Genomic DNA, 18,489 nt, shown 5'->3' with positions numbered 1-18,489 from the left:
TTATTAAATTAGTATCTGTCACTATCAGTATCATCTTCGCACCCGGAATTATCAGATACAAATTCCGCAGGAACATATTCAATAGCCACCTCCTTTGAAGCCTGGTCACACGGGCATTCATCGGAGTCATCGTGAATTTTGTTTGAAGTTCGAAAAGAGTTAGAGTGATTGGGAAATATAGGTGGATTTATAGTCAGCTGAGCGCGAGGAGTTGAAGAGAACATTGAAAGAGGTCCAGCGAGAGAAGACAAGATGGTTGGTGTGGAGGCTAATTGAGGCACAAGATGCAGAGGACGGCTGAGAAAGCGAGGTCGGAAGAACTTGGCGTGGTGGGGGAAGTAGATGGACCAGACAGAGAGTGTGTCGAATGAGGGGTTGAGAATCTGAAAGGATGTTGAAAAGTTGAAAAGGGAAAGGAAATAAATTAATAAATAAATATTTTATTCATAAATCAAAAAAAAGAAAGAAAAGAAAAAGAAAGAAAAGGAAGAAAGAACGGAAATGTGTGTATTGTTTTATTATTGAATGATTTTGAACAAATCAGAAAGTTTGCGTCAATGCATATAAACAATAATATCACATATGCACAAATCACTTCATAATTCCAAACACGCATCACAATCACATCCACAACCACATTCACATTCACATTCACATTCACATACCGTGTTTGTCTTCTTATAATCTGGGTTCAGATACTTGCTCTTCTTTCCCTCCATCCACTTCCACAGCGACTCCGTCCTCTGCACAATCCTCCTTTCTTTCCTTTCCTTTTCATTGTCACACAGAAATTGTCCAAACCGGCAAGAGAAAAGATGCTTCGCAATGCAACACAGAAAGCTCAGGTTGAACTCAAAAGCAGTTGGAAACTGAATGCAGAGCTGGTGCACACAGTCAAGAAACTGCAGGAAAGTTGGAGAAATGGCTGATTTGTCGGCTTTGAACATCGTTTTCTCTTCACTTCTGCCTTCTTTCTCTCTTTCTCTTTCTCTTTCTCTTTCTCTTTCTCTTTCTCTTTCTCTTTCTCTTTCTCTTTCTCTTTGTCTTTCTCTCTCTTTACCCGCCTCCAAACACATTTCCCCCATTTCCCCGTATTTTTGCATCTCCTTCTCCTTCTCCTTCTCCTTCTCCTTCTCCTTCAAGTTCTCGTTCTTCTTCTGCTTCTGTTTGAGTTTACACCCCGTTCTCAGCCCAAACCTGTGTCCAAACGCACACCAGTCCCTCTCAATGAGCACAAACATGCCAGCAATCGTTCTGTGATATGGATCCATCATCAAACTGATAAGCGAGCAAAGTGAAGGCGTTCGATCCCATCCGTCTGTGCAGTGGATGAGTACATGCTGCCCTGAACGCATCAGCCGGCTGAGGTTGACTGCAGACTTCAGAATGGTGGAGAGGTGGTGCAGCCAGTTGGACTCTATCACGTTGGAGGCAAATCTGGTTGAATGCAAAGAGAGAGAGAAAGAAAGAGAAAGAAAGAAAGAAAGAAAGAAAGAAAGAAAGAAAGAAAGAAAGAAAGAAAGAAAGAGAGAGAGAGAGAGAGAGAGAGAATAAAAAAGAAAAGAAAAGAAAAATCCATGATCATTATTTTTGTATGCAAAGTTGAAAAAATATTTTGATGAGGAAGAATAAAAAATGAAGAAAGAATAGAAAAGAAATATTCACAATGAAATAAATAAATAAATAAATCTTCACTGCATACTCATCCCACGTGGTATTCGGCTCCATCGCCTTCCAGCACGCCCCGACATAGCACTTCAGCGAATTCCTCATCTTGTGTATGTTGTCAATCCCCAGAAACTCAAACGTCGCAAAGGGCACATGATTCTCCCCTTCGAACCCGCCCTGGAAGAACGTGTTGCCGTATGCTGCCAGAGCCGGCCGTGCGTCTGCTATGTGGAGTGTCCTCTGCACAAGCAGATGGGGGCCAAAGGAAAGACCCGGGGGTGACATGCTGTGCTCACTGAGGGATGAAGACAAAGGCATGGGAATAGGAGTGAGTGAGCTGCGAGGTAGGCAGAACGGGTGTGAGAGGGGGAGGATGGGGTTGCTGTGTGTGTTATTAATAATGCTATTGCTGATATTGCTGCTGTTGCAGCTGAACGGCAGCCATTTCCCTGATCCCTTGTTGGATGTGCTGTGAATATGTAAGTGGCTGCTGTCAGAAGAGAAGAGAGGACTTAAATGAGCAGGCATTGAAAATGAATCAGCTGATGAAGAATGACAAGAAGATGAGAGCAAAGCAGGGGTTTGTGCCTGTGACGAAGAAGCAGAAGAAGGCTGAGTGAATGAAAGAGTTGGTGTGAGGATGGGTGTGGGTGAGGATGTGGATGAGGATGTGGATGTTGGAGTGGGAGAAGGAGAAGGTGAAGATGAGGGTGTCGGTGAAGGAGAAGGTGTAAGTGAAAGAGAGGGTGTGGATGTGAGAGAAAGAGCAGAGGTGTATGTGATGACACTGGTGCTACTGGTGATAGTACAACTTGTGCTGCTCGTGCTGCTGGAGTTGCCGGCAGGGCACGAAGAGCACAGAGAGGCTGAGTCGCAAGGGGAAGACTCGGGTGAAGGGGCAGTGAAAGAGCAGGCAAGAGGAGAGGAAGCAGATAATGTGTCAGAAAGAGCAGCCTGTAGAGAGGCCTTTGGGTGAGAGAGGAGTTGGGTGTGGTTGAATGAACAAGATGATTCTGATGAGGTTGAATGAAATGGAGAAAAAGAGGAAGAAGAGGAAGAAGAAGATGATGATGCAAATGAAGAAGTTGAAGACGAAAGTGATGAAATGATGTGAATGTCTGAAGGTGCAATAAACTGAGTATTTTCCATTTGTGCGCAATCATCTTGAGGTGATGTGCTGTTTTCTGATGTTTCTGGGCTTTGTGTTGAGTTCTGTACTGAATGTGCTATTTCTGCCAGTTGTTCCTTGTTACCAATCTCTTCTGCTCTTAGTTCATCTTTCTCTTTGCTTTCGTCTTCTCCTTTCTTCTCTCCTTCTGTCTTGTCTTCTTTGTCAACCTTGTCTGTTCTATCCTTTTCATCTGCTTTTTCTTTATTTAAACAATTTTTCATCTTCTTTTTCTTTCTCTTTTTGATGCTCGTTATCCTCTCAATCGTCGCATCTAATGTCTCCAGTGGCGGAGATTGTGTAGCGCTGTCTCTTTTCCTCCTGCCTATCTCTGCATACGCCCGGAGCATCTTCTCGTCCTCTGAGCACCGCTGGCAGAACGGCCCTTTCATCGGCTGCGACGAACGCAGCAGGCAAATTCCTGTGGGGTGCCTGTAAGACAACGCCGGAAAGCGTCCTCGTGTTCGAAACGTGGCCACTTTGCGGATATCCTTGTCGCTCATTGAAGAAGGCACGCAGATGAGCTGCGGGTATGTGTCGCACACTTCGAAGCGTTTGTTGATGCCTGTCATCCTCCATTCGTCGTCTTGCTCCCCAACTGGCTCATCAATAGGAGGTATTCCCATTCGAAAGTACTCTGCTTCCAAATCGAACTGAGTCCATTCGACTTCTTCTGCATGCGTCGGGCTTTTTGCTAAAATACAGGGTGATTTTGGCTGTTTATGTTTAAACGCAAATATCAAATCGTCTGGTGTATTCCTTTCGTCTATTTGGAAGAATAGAGTCAGTACTGAATAGAGAGAACAAAGCTGCTCACTATTTTTATCTGAAAAAAGACTTTTTATTAAGCGCACAAATCATTGCAACTTCAAAAATGGCAAGACAAAGAAAAAAAAGTATACGTCAATTGACGAGCATCTTTTAATACAAAAAAAATTGCTTTTGTTTCCATTTCAGTCTGAGGAATTCGAATTAAAACTTGCTCAAATTTTAAAATCGACATCAAAGGCACAGATATTTTCGGTGTTTTCCCCTCTATTTCATATTCGTGGATCTTAAAGAGGATTTTTAAAGCAAATCTTTAATTATAGAAAATATAGAGTTCATACAATTCTCGGTGACGAAGGACAAAAAACTATCCTATAATTAGTTAGTGTAACATCCCCAATAAATGTTCGAGTGTTAAATGCAATTCCAGTGAAAAAAGCATGTGGAATAATTCTTTCTCCTTCATGAAGATTAAAGCAACAAGCTTGAGTAATCACTTTTTGAAAAAATTCAAAAACAAAATGAACTTTCTTTTATTGACAGTTATCACAACAATAACTCAAACTAAATCTACATGTAAAAAAACAGAAATCACAACAATTATGTGAATTATTATTGTAATGGTTATCAGCCATAATAAAACTTTTTCGAAAAAGACATTGATAATTCCGCAATTGGCTGTTTTCCAAATCAAAAAGGAAAAAAACTTAGAATAATGCCACCAAAACCTTCTTCTAAGCCTTCGTCATCAAATCCTTTTGCAGCACTTGATGACGACGAGTCTTCAACAGATTCTTTTTCGGATTCATTTGATGATAGCACTGACAGTGATTTTTCTTCATCTTTCGATGATGACGAAAGTTCTTCATCATTTTCATCTGATTCATCGTTTTCTTCAGAATCTGGAGAAGAAGTTATTCGTAGTTCAGATGTCAGTAAAATTGTTGCAGAGGATTCAAAAGCACAATCTGCTGATGGAAAGAAAATTGTATCTGGTGCTAGCTCAAAGAAACCAGGAGACATCGATCGTTATGAAGATGGAAGACCGTGGTGGATGCTTTCAAAAGAAGAGATAGAAGAGCAGCGAAAATCTTCTGATGAAAAAACAACCAAACCTGCAAAACAAGACAGGCCCAAAAAAGAACGTTCAAGGCATCAAAAAGCTGGCGGAGGGGAAGCTGCCGCAGCGGATGAGGAAGCAAAAGAAAAACGAAAAAGCACCGCTAAAAAATCTGAAGGACATAAAAAAGAAAAGGCACATGTTGGTGTTGTTATTCCACTTTCAGAAACAACACCAGAAAAATTAAAACAGAGACTTGCATCTGTTCTTGCAACATTAGGTGAAGCTGGAGGACGAAAAGGATCCGTTCTGCGTTCATCTGCAGAAGAGCTTCGAGCAATGCTGCCATTTCTACCAATAAAATCGGAAGGCTCAAACGAAACAGAAATATTTGAACTTCGTTTAATAACCTTGATGCAACTTGTAGGAATCGAAATTCAACTTTTAACAGCAGGGGTAAGCTCTCGCATTTTTTCGCCTGAGTTCCAGACTGTTGATGAGTCTCTCTTTTCTTCAGTTAATCCATCTTCTGAGTCTTCTTCGACTTCGGAACCTTCATCAACGACTGCTGCTGCAGTGCGCAAAACTACGTGCAAAATCGATCGTATCTTCTGGCGCAGGACTCTGAGTGATCTTCATCAGTTAATTCAGGCTCTTAGCGATGAATATGGAATTAACTTCGCACAAGAATCGCTGAGGGAAAAAGGAAAACTTCAGGGATCCATTGACAATGAAGTCAGAGAGAAGAGAAAGCGTGTGATGGTTATAGAGCCAGATAGTGTGGGATTAAGTGGAGATATCATGGGTACTCTTGAGTCGCTGACAGCTGCTGGTGTGGAGCCATTTATCTTAGAAAAAGTGCAGAAAGCAATAGTTAATATCAGAAAAGCAAAAGCCAAAGAACAAAATCGTAAAATAAAAGAAGAAAAAGAAGAGGAAGAGGAAGAAGAGGAAGAAGAAAGCAAGACTGATGGAGTGGTTATATGTTCGATACCTACACTTGTTCATCGGTTAAATCAGCTTCAGGAGTCTTGCTATGCCCTCATTGATTCCGACATCAACCGAAACGAGTATTTAGAAGTTCTGAAAGATGATGCTCCTCTGGTGACTGTGATAGCTGAGGGCCAGCATTTGTGCACTGCCATTGAAGAGATGCCATCAGCTGCAGCACTTGCACAGATGCGCCTTGACCACATCTGCACACAGCGGCTGGCAGACAACGACGCAAGCTCTCGCGAAGAGAAGCATTCGTTGATCAAGTCACTCAACGGCTTTGTTCAGAAGCACCTGCGATTTGTGCCTACACCTGCGTCTGTTGCCCTCCGCCTGCGTTCTTCGATCGGCTTGTGCCACTTTCTGGCTCTGAATGGCTGGTATGTGGAGGCACGTGAGCTGATTGCAGCCACGGGATTAGGAGACACCATGTCACGACTGGCTAATGGCTCGCTTACTCTGGAAATGATGGCATTGCGAGAGGTTAAAGATAGAAACATGTCTTCCTCAAAGTCTGATGATTTGGATGATCGCAACGGTGACAAAATTGTTGAGATGCTTCGGAAGCAGACTGATTCAGCACCAACATCGGCACTTTCAAAAATGGCAATTCCTACACAAGAATCAGCGAATGCAGTGAAAGAGGTCGGCTCTGCAGGGTATCAAGGAGAGGTTGGTCTGTGCACGCAATATCATCGCATGATTGCTCAGATGGGACTTACTGCATTCAACAAAGAAATTCTGAGAGAAACAGGAATGTGGCTGGAAGGCATTGCAGACTTGCCTATTGGAAAAGATCTGTTGGGATCGCCAGACAAAGGAGACGACGGGAAAAGGCAGAACTTATGGGGAGCTCTTCTTGGAGAAATGAGCGACAGACAGAAAAGCGGGTGGGTTGCGCCGCATAATGTTATTCCATATGAGATTGTTGAGACTGCTTATCTGTTCAGCATGCTGCTGTCTGAGGTGATCTCTATGGCACAGCACGGCCTCACAGTCAACAGTGCACTTGCAATGTCCATTTCATCCACATCCTCACAACTTGAGCAGAAGAAGCGGTTTGTCTGCCTCTCAAGGGGCTACCGCGGACGTGTGTTGTCTTCAAACCCAACACCCGGCGCACGTGATCGCGTTCTCGAGGCAGCTGGCTTCTTGTTGGGCGGTGAGTGGGAAAAGGCAGTTGCAGCAGTTCTGCAGATGCCTGGGTGGAGGCTGTTTTCTCAATTTGGCATTGCTGATGTTGAGTCAAGGATCACTCGACTGGTCAACATGACAGCTCAACGTGTTGAACTTATTCAAGCACCGAAATTGTATGAATCACTTTCAATTGACTATTTTTGGAGAAAGTATTATCCAGAAAAGGCTGGTGAGGAGAAGAAAACACCAGAAAAAGAAAAAGAAGATGAAGCTAAACAAAAAGAGATTATTCGCACAATGATTATTAAGATGCTGCTTGGCGGTGAAATTTGTGGGTTTTATGATGAAGCGAGCGATTGTGTGGTGTTTTCGAGGAATACAGCGATAGGAGCGACTGATCTTGGGGGAGCATGTCATGTTCTTAGCGACAGAGCAAGGAAGTGGATGTACACAACAGAATCTCTTTTACAGATGAAAGAATTAAACAAACACTGACAACTCAAATCACAATCTCTTTCTTTATCTCAAAAATAATAAATAAAAGTCACTTTTTTTTTTAATTTTTATTTAAAAATCATCACTCCACACTTCTTTACACTTCTTTTGCTTGGCTGTTCTTTCTCATTCTCTCACTGTGCCACATCTTTCTTTCTTATTCTTCTCTTTCTCTCTTTTTCTTCTAATTTTCTTTATCATTTGAACTGCTTTCATTACATTCAACAATTTTTCAAGTTAGAAATCACTTTCAATTTTATAAAAGGTGATTTTTAATGATCAAATATTACTTTTACGAAAAAATTGAGTCGTTATTTTCTTTAAAATTTTTGCTGTTTTCTTCTATAAACGTCAAAGCATTTTAAAATTAAAAAATTGAACAGTGCATTGCTCAAAGGTTGAAGATTATCTGGAAATAAACATTTGAATATTTTTTGATTGAGAAATTCTAATTCTATTCAATGAAAACTTTTTGTAAGAAATTTCTAAACTTATGAAATGTTTTTTCTTTTGCACACAGTTAATATTTCAAGGATACGTTTCTTTATTATGTGAATTATCATCAAACAAAAAACAAACAGTAGTTCTGATCTTCCCATTTCCGAAAAATGTTTTCAACAAAGAAGATAAAAACAAGAGGACAAGATATTATCGCTGAAAATTCCATATGCAAAGTTTTGCTTCAAATTTTAGTTTTTGATAAATCATTTCTTTTTTGTTCCTTTTGCATTTTGTAATGAAATTTTTTCATTATTAATTAATTTCAATCTGCTTGAAATAAATATTTGTTTTTCTTTTGTTGCGATTTAATTTTGCTCAAATTGTTACATATACATAGGATAGGAAAATCGAACCTGCCAATAATGAGTGTAAGTTTTTTAAATTGTAATGGATATTTCTTTGAAAATACTATCTTTATGTAATATTTCCAAAGATACCGAAAGGCTAAATGAGATAACAAAAAATACTTCAGTGTGACTGTGATTTCTTTTTATTTATTTCGAAAGAATTTGAATTTTTTAAAGTTCTTGCAAATTGAAGCAGATTGATCTTTTAACAAATTTGAAAGAAGCTATTGTGCTTTTGAATAATTTTATTGGGAAAATGGAAACTGTTCCTTCTGATATGTTGAAAATTTTATTGGATTGTGGATCATATGTCTTTATTGTTGGTAACGATGAAGTTATTGGAACTTATGAAATGATTATGGAAATGCTGACAAATCCATTGTCATATTCGAAGGAATTCCACGAGCTTAAAGATCCTCAGCAAGAACAAAAGAATATGTATGAAACAATGATGTACAGATCCAGATTTACAAATTCAAGAAACATTGCGCAATCTGATTTTCTAGTGTCTCCTTTACTAAAGCAAATTGTCACGAAGAACAAATTAATTCCTGATGTAGTGGAGCGCATGAGCACTTTGGAAAATAATGAAACGCTTTCCATTCTGTCGAAGTTTCTACTAAATGTAGTTCTTATGAACGATTCAACTGTTATAGACAGGCTTGTTAGTCAGCACTTTTTGGACGGGTTGAATGATATCCTTGTTCGATGTCAGGATCCAGACGGTTTGTCTTGTGCATTATATGCTCTGCAGTTGGTGCATTTCGCTGTCCAGAAGGAGTGCTCCTATTCAAGATACGGGAGTCTTAATTGCTTGGAAAACTACGAATTTCCGGTGGTTCTAATGGAAATAATTGTGGATCATAAGAAGAGAGGAATTTCAAAGAAAAAACAAGAAAGAATTATTACACATGAAGCTTGTAATATTTTGCAACTTGTGAGATTAGAAGAAGATGATGATGATGAAGCGGATAAAGATACAAAAAACAACAAAAAAAGATAAAAAGATTACAATACCAAAAATGAAAAGGTTGAAAGGGAGAGTAAAAAAGACAGAAGAAAATAAAAAAAGTACGAAAGGTCGAAGTAAAAAAGCAGAAAAGAAGCAATCTGATAATCAAGAGAGTAATGTGAAGCGCAAACAACAAAAAAAGAAGGAAGATGAAGGAAGAGAAAATAAACTGTTAAAGCTAAATTCTCCACCATCATCATCAGCAACAACAACAACAATTTCTTCTTCTTCTTCTTCTTCTTCTTCTTTAGGATCAGATGTGCCGTGTTCATCGTTGTCTGATTCTTCTTCAAATGATTTTGTTTTGCAGAACTTGGACATAATTCCAGTTTCTGTGCGATTGGATGCCTTATTCGCGCTTAGAGAATTCGGATATCTGCCAGCCTCAGAATATCAAGTAGAAAGCATTATGTATGTTCTTGTTGAGAGTTTGGAGCTGAAAGAAGGAGAAGAAGAAGAATATGAGAGAAAGAAGCTGGAGGACTTGAGTAAAACCGAGAAGAGCGAGACATATAAAAGAGAAAAAGGCGAGAAAGAGGGAAAAGGAGAAATTTACAAGTGCACAAAAACGAGATTTACTGATTGTGATTATCATCCCAAATATCAACGGATCAGGAAAACTTTAATTGAGATGATTGATTTTATGGCGAATAAATGTTTGCTGTTTTTTTAATTTTTTTGAAAAAATTCACTATGGATCAATTTTCGTTTATTTGATTAAAATGATCTTCATTTTACTTTAAATTTTCCAATTTGATGTTTTTTGTTTTCTTTATTTGACAAAAATTTTTACAACTGGCTTGCTTTTATGCGATGTTGTCCATCTAATTGATCTTTTTCTTGTTACATTCTCTGAAATTTTTGTTGCTTGCACCGAATGTCTGATATGTTGTATCATTGCACACTTAGTGTATAATTATCATCAATCCTTTCCTGAATCAATAATTATGAAAACTGTTGTTGCATTACGGCGATTAACAAAGTTTGCTCTTCTTTTTATCATTTTCTTTTAATGACAGTATTTTTAACCAATTTATATGTAATTCTAATATTTGGTGACTATTTGTTGATGTTCTTTCGCTAATTGTTGTTTTATTCTTCTTCACTAATTTTGTTTTGTGAAACAATCAAAAACTTCACATGTAGATGCATTAATCAAATTGACAAATTGAAAAAAATAATAGATTTCCTTGTCATGCTGTATATTTTAAATTTTGTTATATGATTGTCTCTTCAGGTTTCCGTGTCAAGCGTTCGAGCATTATTCTTGGATATGCCTCAGTCTTCTATCGAAGTTTTCAGACAATTTTTGTGGTTCTTTGATTTCTATGCTTGAAAGTGAGTTGCTGACTGAGTTGGATAATGTAGAGCAAGAAATGAAGGACGCAGTCAAAAGAGAAATAGAGAAAGAAATGAAAGAATACGAAACATTTTCAATTCCCAAAGGATTTGACCACAATCATTTTGCGCAAAGCGAAAGCGAAAGCAATTTTTATCCACAGCCTCGTATTTCTGATTACGTTAACTGCATTGAACTTGAGTTCTCAAGAAATCATTACTGCGACCTGCTAACAAAGTGCGATCATGATTTTGTTATCAAATCATCCATTAGAAATAGCTTTAACATTTTTATGAGCTTACAGTACAAAGTCTCCTATTGCTTTACGCCTTATAAATTCCACCATTCTCTTTCATCTCAGCGCTTCTATTACATTGCTATGTGCTTGTTCACCTTCATTCTTGAAAAGTCATGCTCTGCTGACAAAATTGTTCTGGATCCCCTTTTTTGCCGTCTGATGGAGAAGATGTCAACACCATTTCCGCTTTCTGCTCCAATATCAATAAAAGGTATTCAAAGCAACATGTTAGTTCCTCGGTCGTTGGAATCTGTTCAATATCTTATTGAATTGTTGGTGATAACAACTTTGACGTCTGTTGTGAAGGAGCTACCTTATATCTTTGAGATTGGATACGTTTCCCAGCTTATCTATTGGATGGCACCAAAAAGTCTTCCTCCAAGTAATGTGTTCTGTCTGGCAATCAAAGTGCTCCACGAAAAGTGTGTTGCGTTCATGTTGCCCTCTCGTCAGAACCGCCTCAATTTTATTGAGCAGTTTATAAAATCGATTGCAAAGCGAAATAAATACTTTAAGGAGCATTCAGCCAACCTATGGAATGCGCCTCCATTAGCTGAATGGGAAAACATCTCGCAGCTGGATAGCGTTATTTGTCTACCATCTGATATCAATGAAATGAACAGAAAAATGACCAATCAGCCATGTTTCAAATCGCTAATAAGTATGGACGAAGAAATAGAGGAGATTGAGAAAGAAGATGACACGGGAACATATCTTCTCCGCCTTCTTGACGATGCAATGGAAGAATCTGGAATGCGCGACCTTGTTGAGCCAGTGTTGATTCCTTTGAATTTACAATTGTTCTGGATGCTACCGAGGGTCACCCCAAATAAAATAAATCTGGCCAAAATTTTTGACAACTTTGATTATCCAGTACACTTCCCCGCACCTTCTGATGTGTCTCATCCAATAAATGAGCGTTACAATAACTATCAAACAGCATTTGGAAATGTTTTATTTTCTAACCCATTTTCAACATTTGCAACATATCCCACTTTTCTGTGAAAAGCGCAACAAACAAAAGAAGCTGTAAAATGTTGATTATCAGTAATTGTGCTGTTATATATGAATTGAAAGAATAGCGTTAGTTTGAAGAGTTTACATCTTATTGATTGTTTAAGAGTCATACTTTTTTTTTAACATGAATGACATCGTATCTATGTTGGATTATAATGCAGCTATTGTTGTTTTATGTAATGACAAATATTATGTATTTTTTGTATGAAGTATAATTTTTTGCTTTGTAAGTATTTGTACTTGGCAGAGTTTTAAAAACAAACCATTTTTTTTTTAATACTTGAAAATTGCTTTAACTTGGGGAAAAATTTTTTACTTTAGAACATGTTCCACCCATTATTTAAAAATTATATTTTCAATATTCTTTATTGTTTATTTCAGAATGTTTTTAATTCAATATCAAACAATATAAATATTTGTTTCGAATCCAATTATTTTCATTTTTTTTGTGTGTGTGTGTGTGCGTGCGTTTTTTAATAGAAAAAAATTATAACTCACTTTCGTGGGAAACTAATTCTGAGCCCAAACTCTGCAAGTTATTTTCTTTTTATAATAATTGAAAATAACAGGATAGAATTAATCTAGCTCTCAACCTTGATTTTTAGAAAAAAATTAAGGAATCGTTGAGAAAGCAAAAGTGAGTTTCAATTTTTTTTCGAATATAAAATATTTTTGAAAATCAGTTTGATTCAATTGAAGTTTATTTGAAAATTTTGACAATTCATTTTTATAAAAAAAAGAATTAATATTCAGTAATAATCACATCATCATCACTCACATCCATTTCAATTGAATCAGAACAACACATACCTTCATTCCTTTTATCGGAAACAGAATAAGCGAAACAGTCTTCAAGTGGTTGACTAAATAATAAAGAATCAATAGAATTAAAATCTGAATTATAATTATATGAAAAAGAATTAGAATTAATTTATGATTCTGAAAAAGAACATACCTGAGACATACCTGAGCTATTCTTCACGCAGTCGAGTCTGTCAAAAAAACATAGAATTAGAAAAAAAATTATCATTAAAATAATTTAACTTTTCATAATTTTTCTTTTCAATTAATTTTAATCGGTTTTCTATCACTTTTTTCACATTTTTTCCGAATTTTCCTTTTTTCACACCATAAATTTCATTTTAATCATTTTCTATCTTTTTAATATCTTTCTAATTCTTTTATCTTCCACCATTTTTTCTTTACACATCATTTCATCCATCTCTTTTTCATCAAAGGTGCTAAGAGTAGACGAACAAAGTTTTCCATCATTATTTGAGAAATGCAAATAATTTTTCATTCCATTGAGAGTTAGCTCTCCCCAAATAGTATTTTCCATTTCTGTGTGTCTGAAAATTTTAATAAATAATAAATAAATGTCAAAATTTTTTTAAAAAGTTCCTTTTGTTTAATTTTCATATAAAGAAAAAAATCATATTTTCATTAATTTTTTGTTCCCACTTACGAAACTTCACTAAAATGGAAATAATAACATTGTTAAGATTTAATTTTCATGACAGCAAAATTTGGTGAGTGGGAACAGAAATTTGATCGAAATATGAAATATTTTCTTTATTTGAAAATTAAACAAAAGGAACTTTTCAAAAAAATTTTGACAAATAAATAAATAAATTAAAAAAATAAATAAAAAAATAAAATAATAAAAAAATAGTTAAATACTTCAAAAAGAAATGTTCCGTTTTGCATTTTGTTTCAATTGATTCTATTAATTGTGAAGAAAAAGAAGCCGATGCTGATAAAGAAGAAGGTGATTCAAAAGAAGAATTATTATTTACCGACAAAAAAATAGTTGAACCGTCAGAATCGATATTAAATAAATAAGTGTGAAAATAACAACAATAAAAATCTATTAAATCATAAATAGTGTTAATTTCTTTGTTTCTTAAATAATGATTTAAAATGTTTGTTAACAATCCAAACTCATTGTCACAGTCGTTTTTACCGTGATGTTCAACAAAAAACGACAATGAACAGTGTTTGTTTTTAAAAAAATTGAATTTGGAGAAAACAATGAATATAAAATATGCGAATTACGGAAATGAGGACCGTTATCACAAAAAAAAAACAAAAATTATTAACCTTCATAAAAATATCAAAACGTAACAATTTATTTAAACATTCCAAAACAAAACGGTAATCGTGAGATAAAATCTCAGAAAAAAAATTAAAACAACATTTTTTCATTTTTCAATAATTATCAAGACAATACACAACAAAACATAAATGAGAAATCTGTTTCTTTTCAAAAAAACTTCTTCCAGTTTCATTAAAAGAAATTGGGAGAGACCAATTTTCTTCAAAATCCATTAATATGACACATTCATTCATTTTCAAATTATTTCTTTAAAAATTAAAAAAGTCTCTCTGGCTTTGTGCCATTTTCTTATACTCATTTATCAATCTTATTTCTTCTTTTTCTTCCTCTTTCAACTCTTTCATATTTTTCTTAAATTCTTTTTCTTTATTTGCTAAAAAATCTCCTCTTACACACAACTCACAAAGATCAGTGCGTTTTTTTGCTTCTTTGAAGTTTTTTGTCTTTTTGCAGAAAGAAGAATAAAACATTTTTATTTCAACTTCTTTTTTCATTTCAGAATTTAATTCTTTTTTTGTTTTCTCTATAATTCTTTTTTCTGAGAAGGAGAATGTTTTTTCTTTGTTAAAATTTTGATATCCTTTATTTTTTTTTTTTATTAATATCATCTTTATTATTTTCTTCATTGTTTTTATCATCTTTATTTTTTTCTGCAATATAAAATACAGAATAAATCTTTATCAATAAAAAATTTTATTGAAGAAGAATGGATCACACTTTTTTTTGAAATTCTATCGTTTTGACAACTACAAGAACTATGGGCTAAAAACCAACTTTCAGCCAATGTGAAATCATTTGCTTTTTAAGAAAGAAAGATAGAAAATGAAAAATAGAACATTTAACACATTTCATATAAGAAAATCAAACCTTTTTGTAAACTTTTTTCTGACGTTTCAAACTGTTTTTCTTCGTTTGGATTACAAGGTTTTCTTCTTGAGTAATAAGACTCTGCTTTCGTAATATTCCATCCGGAGTTTTGCAGCTCCTGGAAGGAAAAATCAGAAGAAACTGAGTGCAAAATGCAGACTTTGGCATTGATTTTTGACGAATTGTACAGCTGCAATTATTTGATTAATATGTTCGTAGTTTTTTCTTTATATGCGAAAAAGTCACAAAAAATTGAAAAATAAAATTAACCAATGGATCACAATGAAATAAGTGAAAAATAAATTAAAAACAAACTGTTATAGAGAGCATTAATCTTATCGCGAAACGGTTTTCCTTTTTTGGAGTGGAATAGGAAATTTAATAAGCACCCTTTTGGATCGTCTTCCGCAAGATATGTCAATAAGTCATAGATTTTTGTAGAATGACGGCTTTTTGTGGAACGAGGACGAAGAGGATAATCATTTTTTCCAGTCTGCATCTGATTATTTGCATAATGGTTTAATTACCTTTATAAGTTTTTTCAAACATTGATTTCACTTTTTAACCTTCTTCTTCTCCTGCTTTTTTTTGGGCTGTTTCTTTATCGCACATGAACTTACTTTTTTTTGTCTATCGCAAGACTATATTTTCATTCAAAATATGGGTCATTCTTTTTGAAAAGTCGCAAAAGTTTAATTTTCAAATAAATCAAAAAATTCATATTTTGCTCAAATTCTCGTTACCGCTCATGAATCTTCTTAACTATTCATGAAATGGCATTATCAAGTTATAGATTCCATGTTAGTGAAGTTTGGTTTGTGTTAACAAAAATTTGAGTAAAATTTGAAATTTTTTATTTATCTGAGAATTAAACATTTGCGACTTTTCAAAAAGAATAACACATATCGCAGCCGATATTGCGTCGTATGCTTTGTAATATTTTACAAAATTGAAGTAACGTACAGTTTTCAAAATCATCATACTTTTTGCAGGAAATTTATGGAAATATCTGCTTATCCCTTCGTCAATAAGAAAAGATCTTGTTCTTCAGCAGTGTAATAACTTACATGAGTGCAACTTAACAGTGAATACAAGCACCTCAAACATTCTCAGGCTGTCGCAGATCATCAATCAAAGTTCTTCGCAAATAAAATTAAAGGTTCGTCATCCTTATTCATTTGTTCTCATGGAAACGAAAGACAAAGGATGATTCAGAAGATAAGCTTTGAATTATCCTTCTTCAGATGTTTCAAAAGGTGCTTGTAATTCGTTTACGTGGATATTCAACCAACATTCAGAAAATTTATAAACCTATTGTTTCTGTTTTGATTTTGCGGAATGCACAGACCCAGCAAAAAATGTTTCAGTGTATGCATAGGGTATTTTTGAATTATTGTTCGGATGTTTTTGTTCTTTTCTTAATTGTTTAATAAATAATTTGAACAGACAATAAATGCGGAAGAGAAGAAAAAAGATAAAAGATAAGAAAAAAGAGTTTATTATATTGAGATGGCGACTAATTTTGGAACATAATTTTCTCTCTTGCACAATGTGGAACAAAATATTTGTTGGGCATTGAAGCATCATGACTGAAGTACTTCGAGCAGCCTAGGATAATCCTTGAAAAATTAGTTGGTCATGCGCTTTATCTTAAAGAAAAACAACAGAAAAAAAAAGATGTGGTAGTTGATGACTTGTTGAAGAGAGGAGCTGTTGACGCTGTTTTGGAGAAGATTCAATGGCAGACACTGAATGAATATGAAGAATATGAATGCTTTACAATTTTTCATGAAATTTCATTTTGTTTGAAACGAAAGCTAATTATTGAAATTGAAAAAGCGAAATCAATAGAGCAGAATAGAAAAGAACTTGATAAGTTGGAAGAAGAAGGATACGAGGATTGCATCATCGGATTGCGCTGTTACATTGACAAAGGGGAATTTGGGTTAAATTTTTTGTTAATAATAATTGAAAAATTGTTTGTTCGTGTTAGAATTGTAGAACTGTTTATTAATTTTTTTTCTGTCTTTTCACTTCATTCATCTTTGAATAATACATTTGTCCTCATTTTATTAATGTTCAAAATAAATAGATTTGCATGTTCATGAATGACGTATTTATGAAATGTCAATCAAAAAATTAAAAACAAAAATATAATTATGCGCTCTATTTATCAAAAATGAGTGTCGATGAAAATATATTATTTCTCATGTTTGAATTTTTTCTCGACTGTCAAATTCTCACAAAAATCTTGCTGTTCTTCAGACAAAATTGCACTAGCCTGCAAAGAAGCACCATAAGATTGCAAACAAAAGATGTCTTGTTCATTCCCCATTCCTATTCCTATTCATCTCTCACTGCTTTCAATGCTGTTGTTGTTGCTTTTCCCTCTATATACAGAATCACTTGATCCACTTTTATTATCACTTGCATAAGGACTTCTATTATCATCACAATTTCTATTGCTATTATCAGTTTCATAAGTATAGATATGAGAAGAGAGCGAGTCAGCTGGGTAATTCATCACAACAGCACAAAACAAGGAGGCAGCTTCACTGGCGAGAAGGATGAGATGGGCATTGAAACGAGTATTGGTCGATACAACAACAGAAATTGGGACTGATAATCTGAGTAGAGCACGAAAGAGAGATTAAAGATTTACAGCAGCACCGCGGCTGAGCGGATGTCGAGGAAGATGGGCAGGTGCTAGAAGGCAAGAGAAGAGAAAGAAGAAGACGGAGAAGAGAAAGACCATGAAGAAGATGATGATTGAAAAGGCAAGCCTGAAGAATGAGATATGGAGAATTAGCAGCAACAGCAGAAGAAGATTAAGAACACAAAGGAGACGAATGAGGGGAAAAAAGGAGGAATAGAAATAATGCGATGCACCCAGAACAGCTGTGGATGGAAGGGATGATGTCGGTGATGAAGGCGAAGGAGAAAACGGAGGAGAGCGCGGAGACACAGGATACACAGGCGACACGGGAGACACGGGAGACATTGGCTACATTGGTGATACAGGCGACACTGGTGATGCAAGCGACACAGGAGAAACAGAAGAAGACGGAGAATGTGAAAGGGGATGGGTGGATGTGTTGGCAGCACTCGTGGGCTCAGAAAGTGCATCCAGATGGTGCAATGCATCTGTACGAGAGCCGAATGCCCCATCACCTGCCTTTGGGGATGTTGTCGAGCCAAATGGAAGGCACATCGAAGCAGCCGACACGCTTTGTGTGGTGGTGTTTGTGGTGTTGATAGCAGATGACACACTCGCCGCTGATGCCATGTCTGCCTGAACACCACTCGATGCCGATGAACCCGATGATGCTGATGATTGTGATTCACAAACACAACCAGAGACACATTCTTCTGTCTTATCTCGTCTGCTCATTTCTCCTCCATTGCAACCTCTATCCTCCATTTCCATCTTCCCACACCTTCTTCTCCGCCTTTCCTCTTCCTCTTCGTTTTTCTCTTTATCGCCATATGTATCATCTGCAGATCCCACCATGGTTATCTGCCCTCCTTCCTTTCCCTTTCCCTCCACGCTCCTCACTAGAAGCTGTGATGTTGTAGAACACATCTTTGTCTTTCCCAGTGGAACAATCCCCATGTTCAGTGAAGTGCCCTCTCCCATGTGCGAAAGATAGGAGAAGGTCTGTAAGCGAACAGACGGTGTGTGGAAAGGGAAGCGCTCCATTCC

At 36.0% G+C, this 18,489-nt stretch overlaps 4 protein-coding genes across 4 annotated transcripts; 2 read left to right on the top strand and 2 right to left on the bottom strand.

Moving 5' to 3' along the window:
* Nucleotides 1-8: 8 nt before the first annotated feature.
* Nucleotides 9-4,239, bottom strand: MONOS_12134 (putative myotubularin; the record flags this gene model as incomplete). The annotated part of the gene is made up of 6 exons (XM_067864730.1): nt 9-383; nt 666-1,437; nt 1,703-3,673; nt 3,739-3,890; nt 3,946-4,100; nt 4,170-4,239. 6 exons carry the CDS (start codon nt 4,237-4,239, stop codon nt 9-11), a joined length of 3,495 nt encoding a protein of 1,164 aa, XP_067720153.1.
* Nucleotides 4,240-4,276: 37 nt separating this feature from the next.
* MONOS_12135 (Translation initiation factor 3 subunit C) lies at nt 4,277-7,615 on the top strand. The gene has a single exon (XM_067864731.1). It carries the CDS (start codon nt 4,320-4,322, stop codon nt 7,287-7,289), a length of 2,970 nt encoding a protein of 989 aa, XP_067720152.1. The 5' UTR covers nt 4,277-4,319; the 3' UTR covers nt 7,290-7,615.
* Nucleotides 7,616-8,727: 1,112 nt separating this feature from the next.
* On the top strand, nt 8,728-12,230 carry MONOS_12136 (uncharacterized protein). Its single transcript, XM_067864732.1, has 3 exons — nt 8,728-9,805; nt 10,059-10,131; nt 10,489-12,230. The coding sequence occupies exons 1-3, from the start codon at nt 9,091-9,093 to the stop codon at nt 11,789-11,791; spliced, it is 2,091 nt and encodes a 696-aa protein (XP_067720151.1). The 5' UTR covers nt 8,728-9,090; the 3' UTR covers nt 11,792-12,230.
* A 5,560-nt stretch (nt 12,231-17,790) lies between these two features.
* On the bottom strand, nt 17,791-18,486 carry MONOS_10158 (uncharacterized protein; the record flags this gene model as incomplete). Its single annotated transcript, XM_067862577.1, has 1 exon — nt 17,791-18,486. The coding sequence occupies one exon, from the start codon at nt 18,484-18,486 to the stop codon at nt 17,791-17,793; it is 696 nt and encodes a 231-aa protein (XP_067720150.1).
* Between the last annotated feature and the right edge of the window lie 3 nt (nt 18,487-18,489).

This window comes from Monocercomonoides exilis (genome assembly GCF_001643675.1).
Source record: "Monocercomonoides exilis strain PA203 chromosome Unknown scaffold56-565389, whole genome shotgun sequence".
In the NCBI taxonomy this organism is placed as follows: domain Eukaryota; phylum Preaxostyla; order Oxymonadida; family Polymastigidae; genus Monocercomonoides; species Monocercomonoides exilis.
The sequence above is the reverse complement of the archived record's forward strand: the minus strand, read 5'-3'. Positions and strand labels throughout refer to the sequence as shown.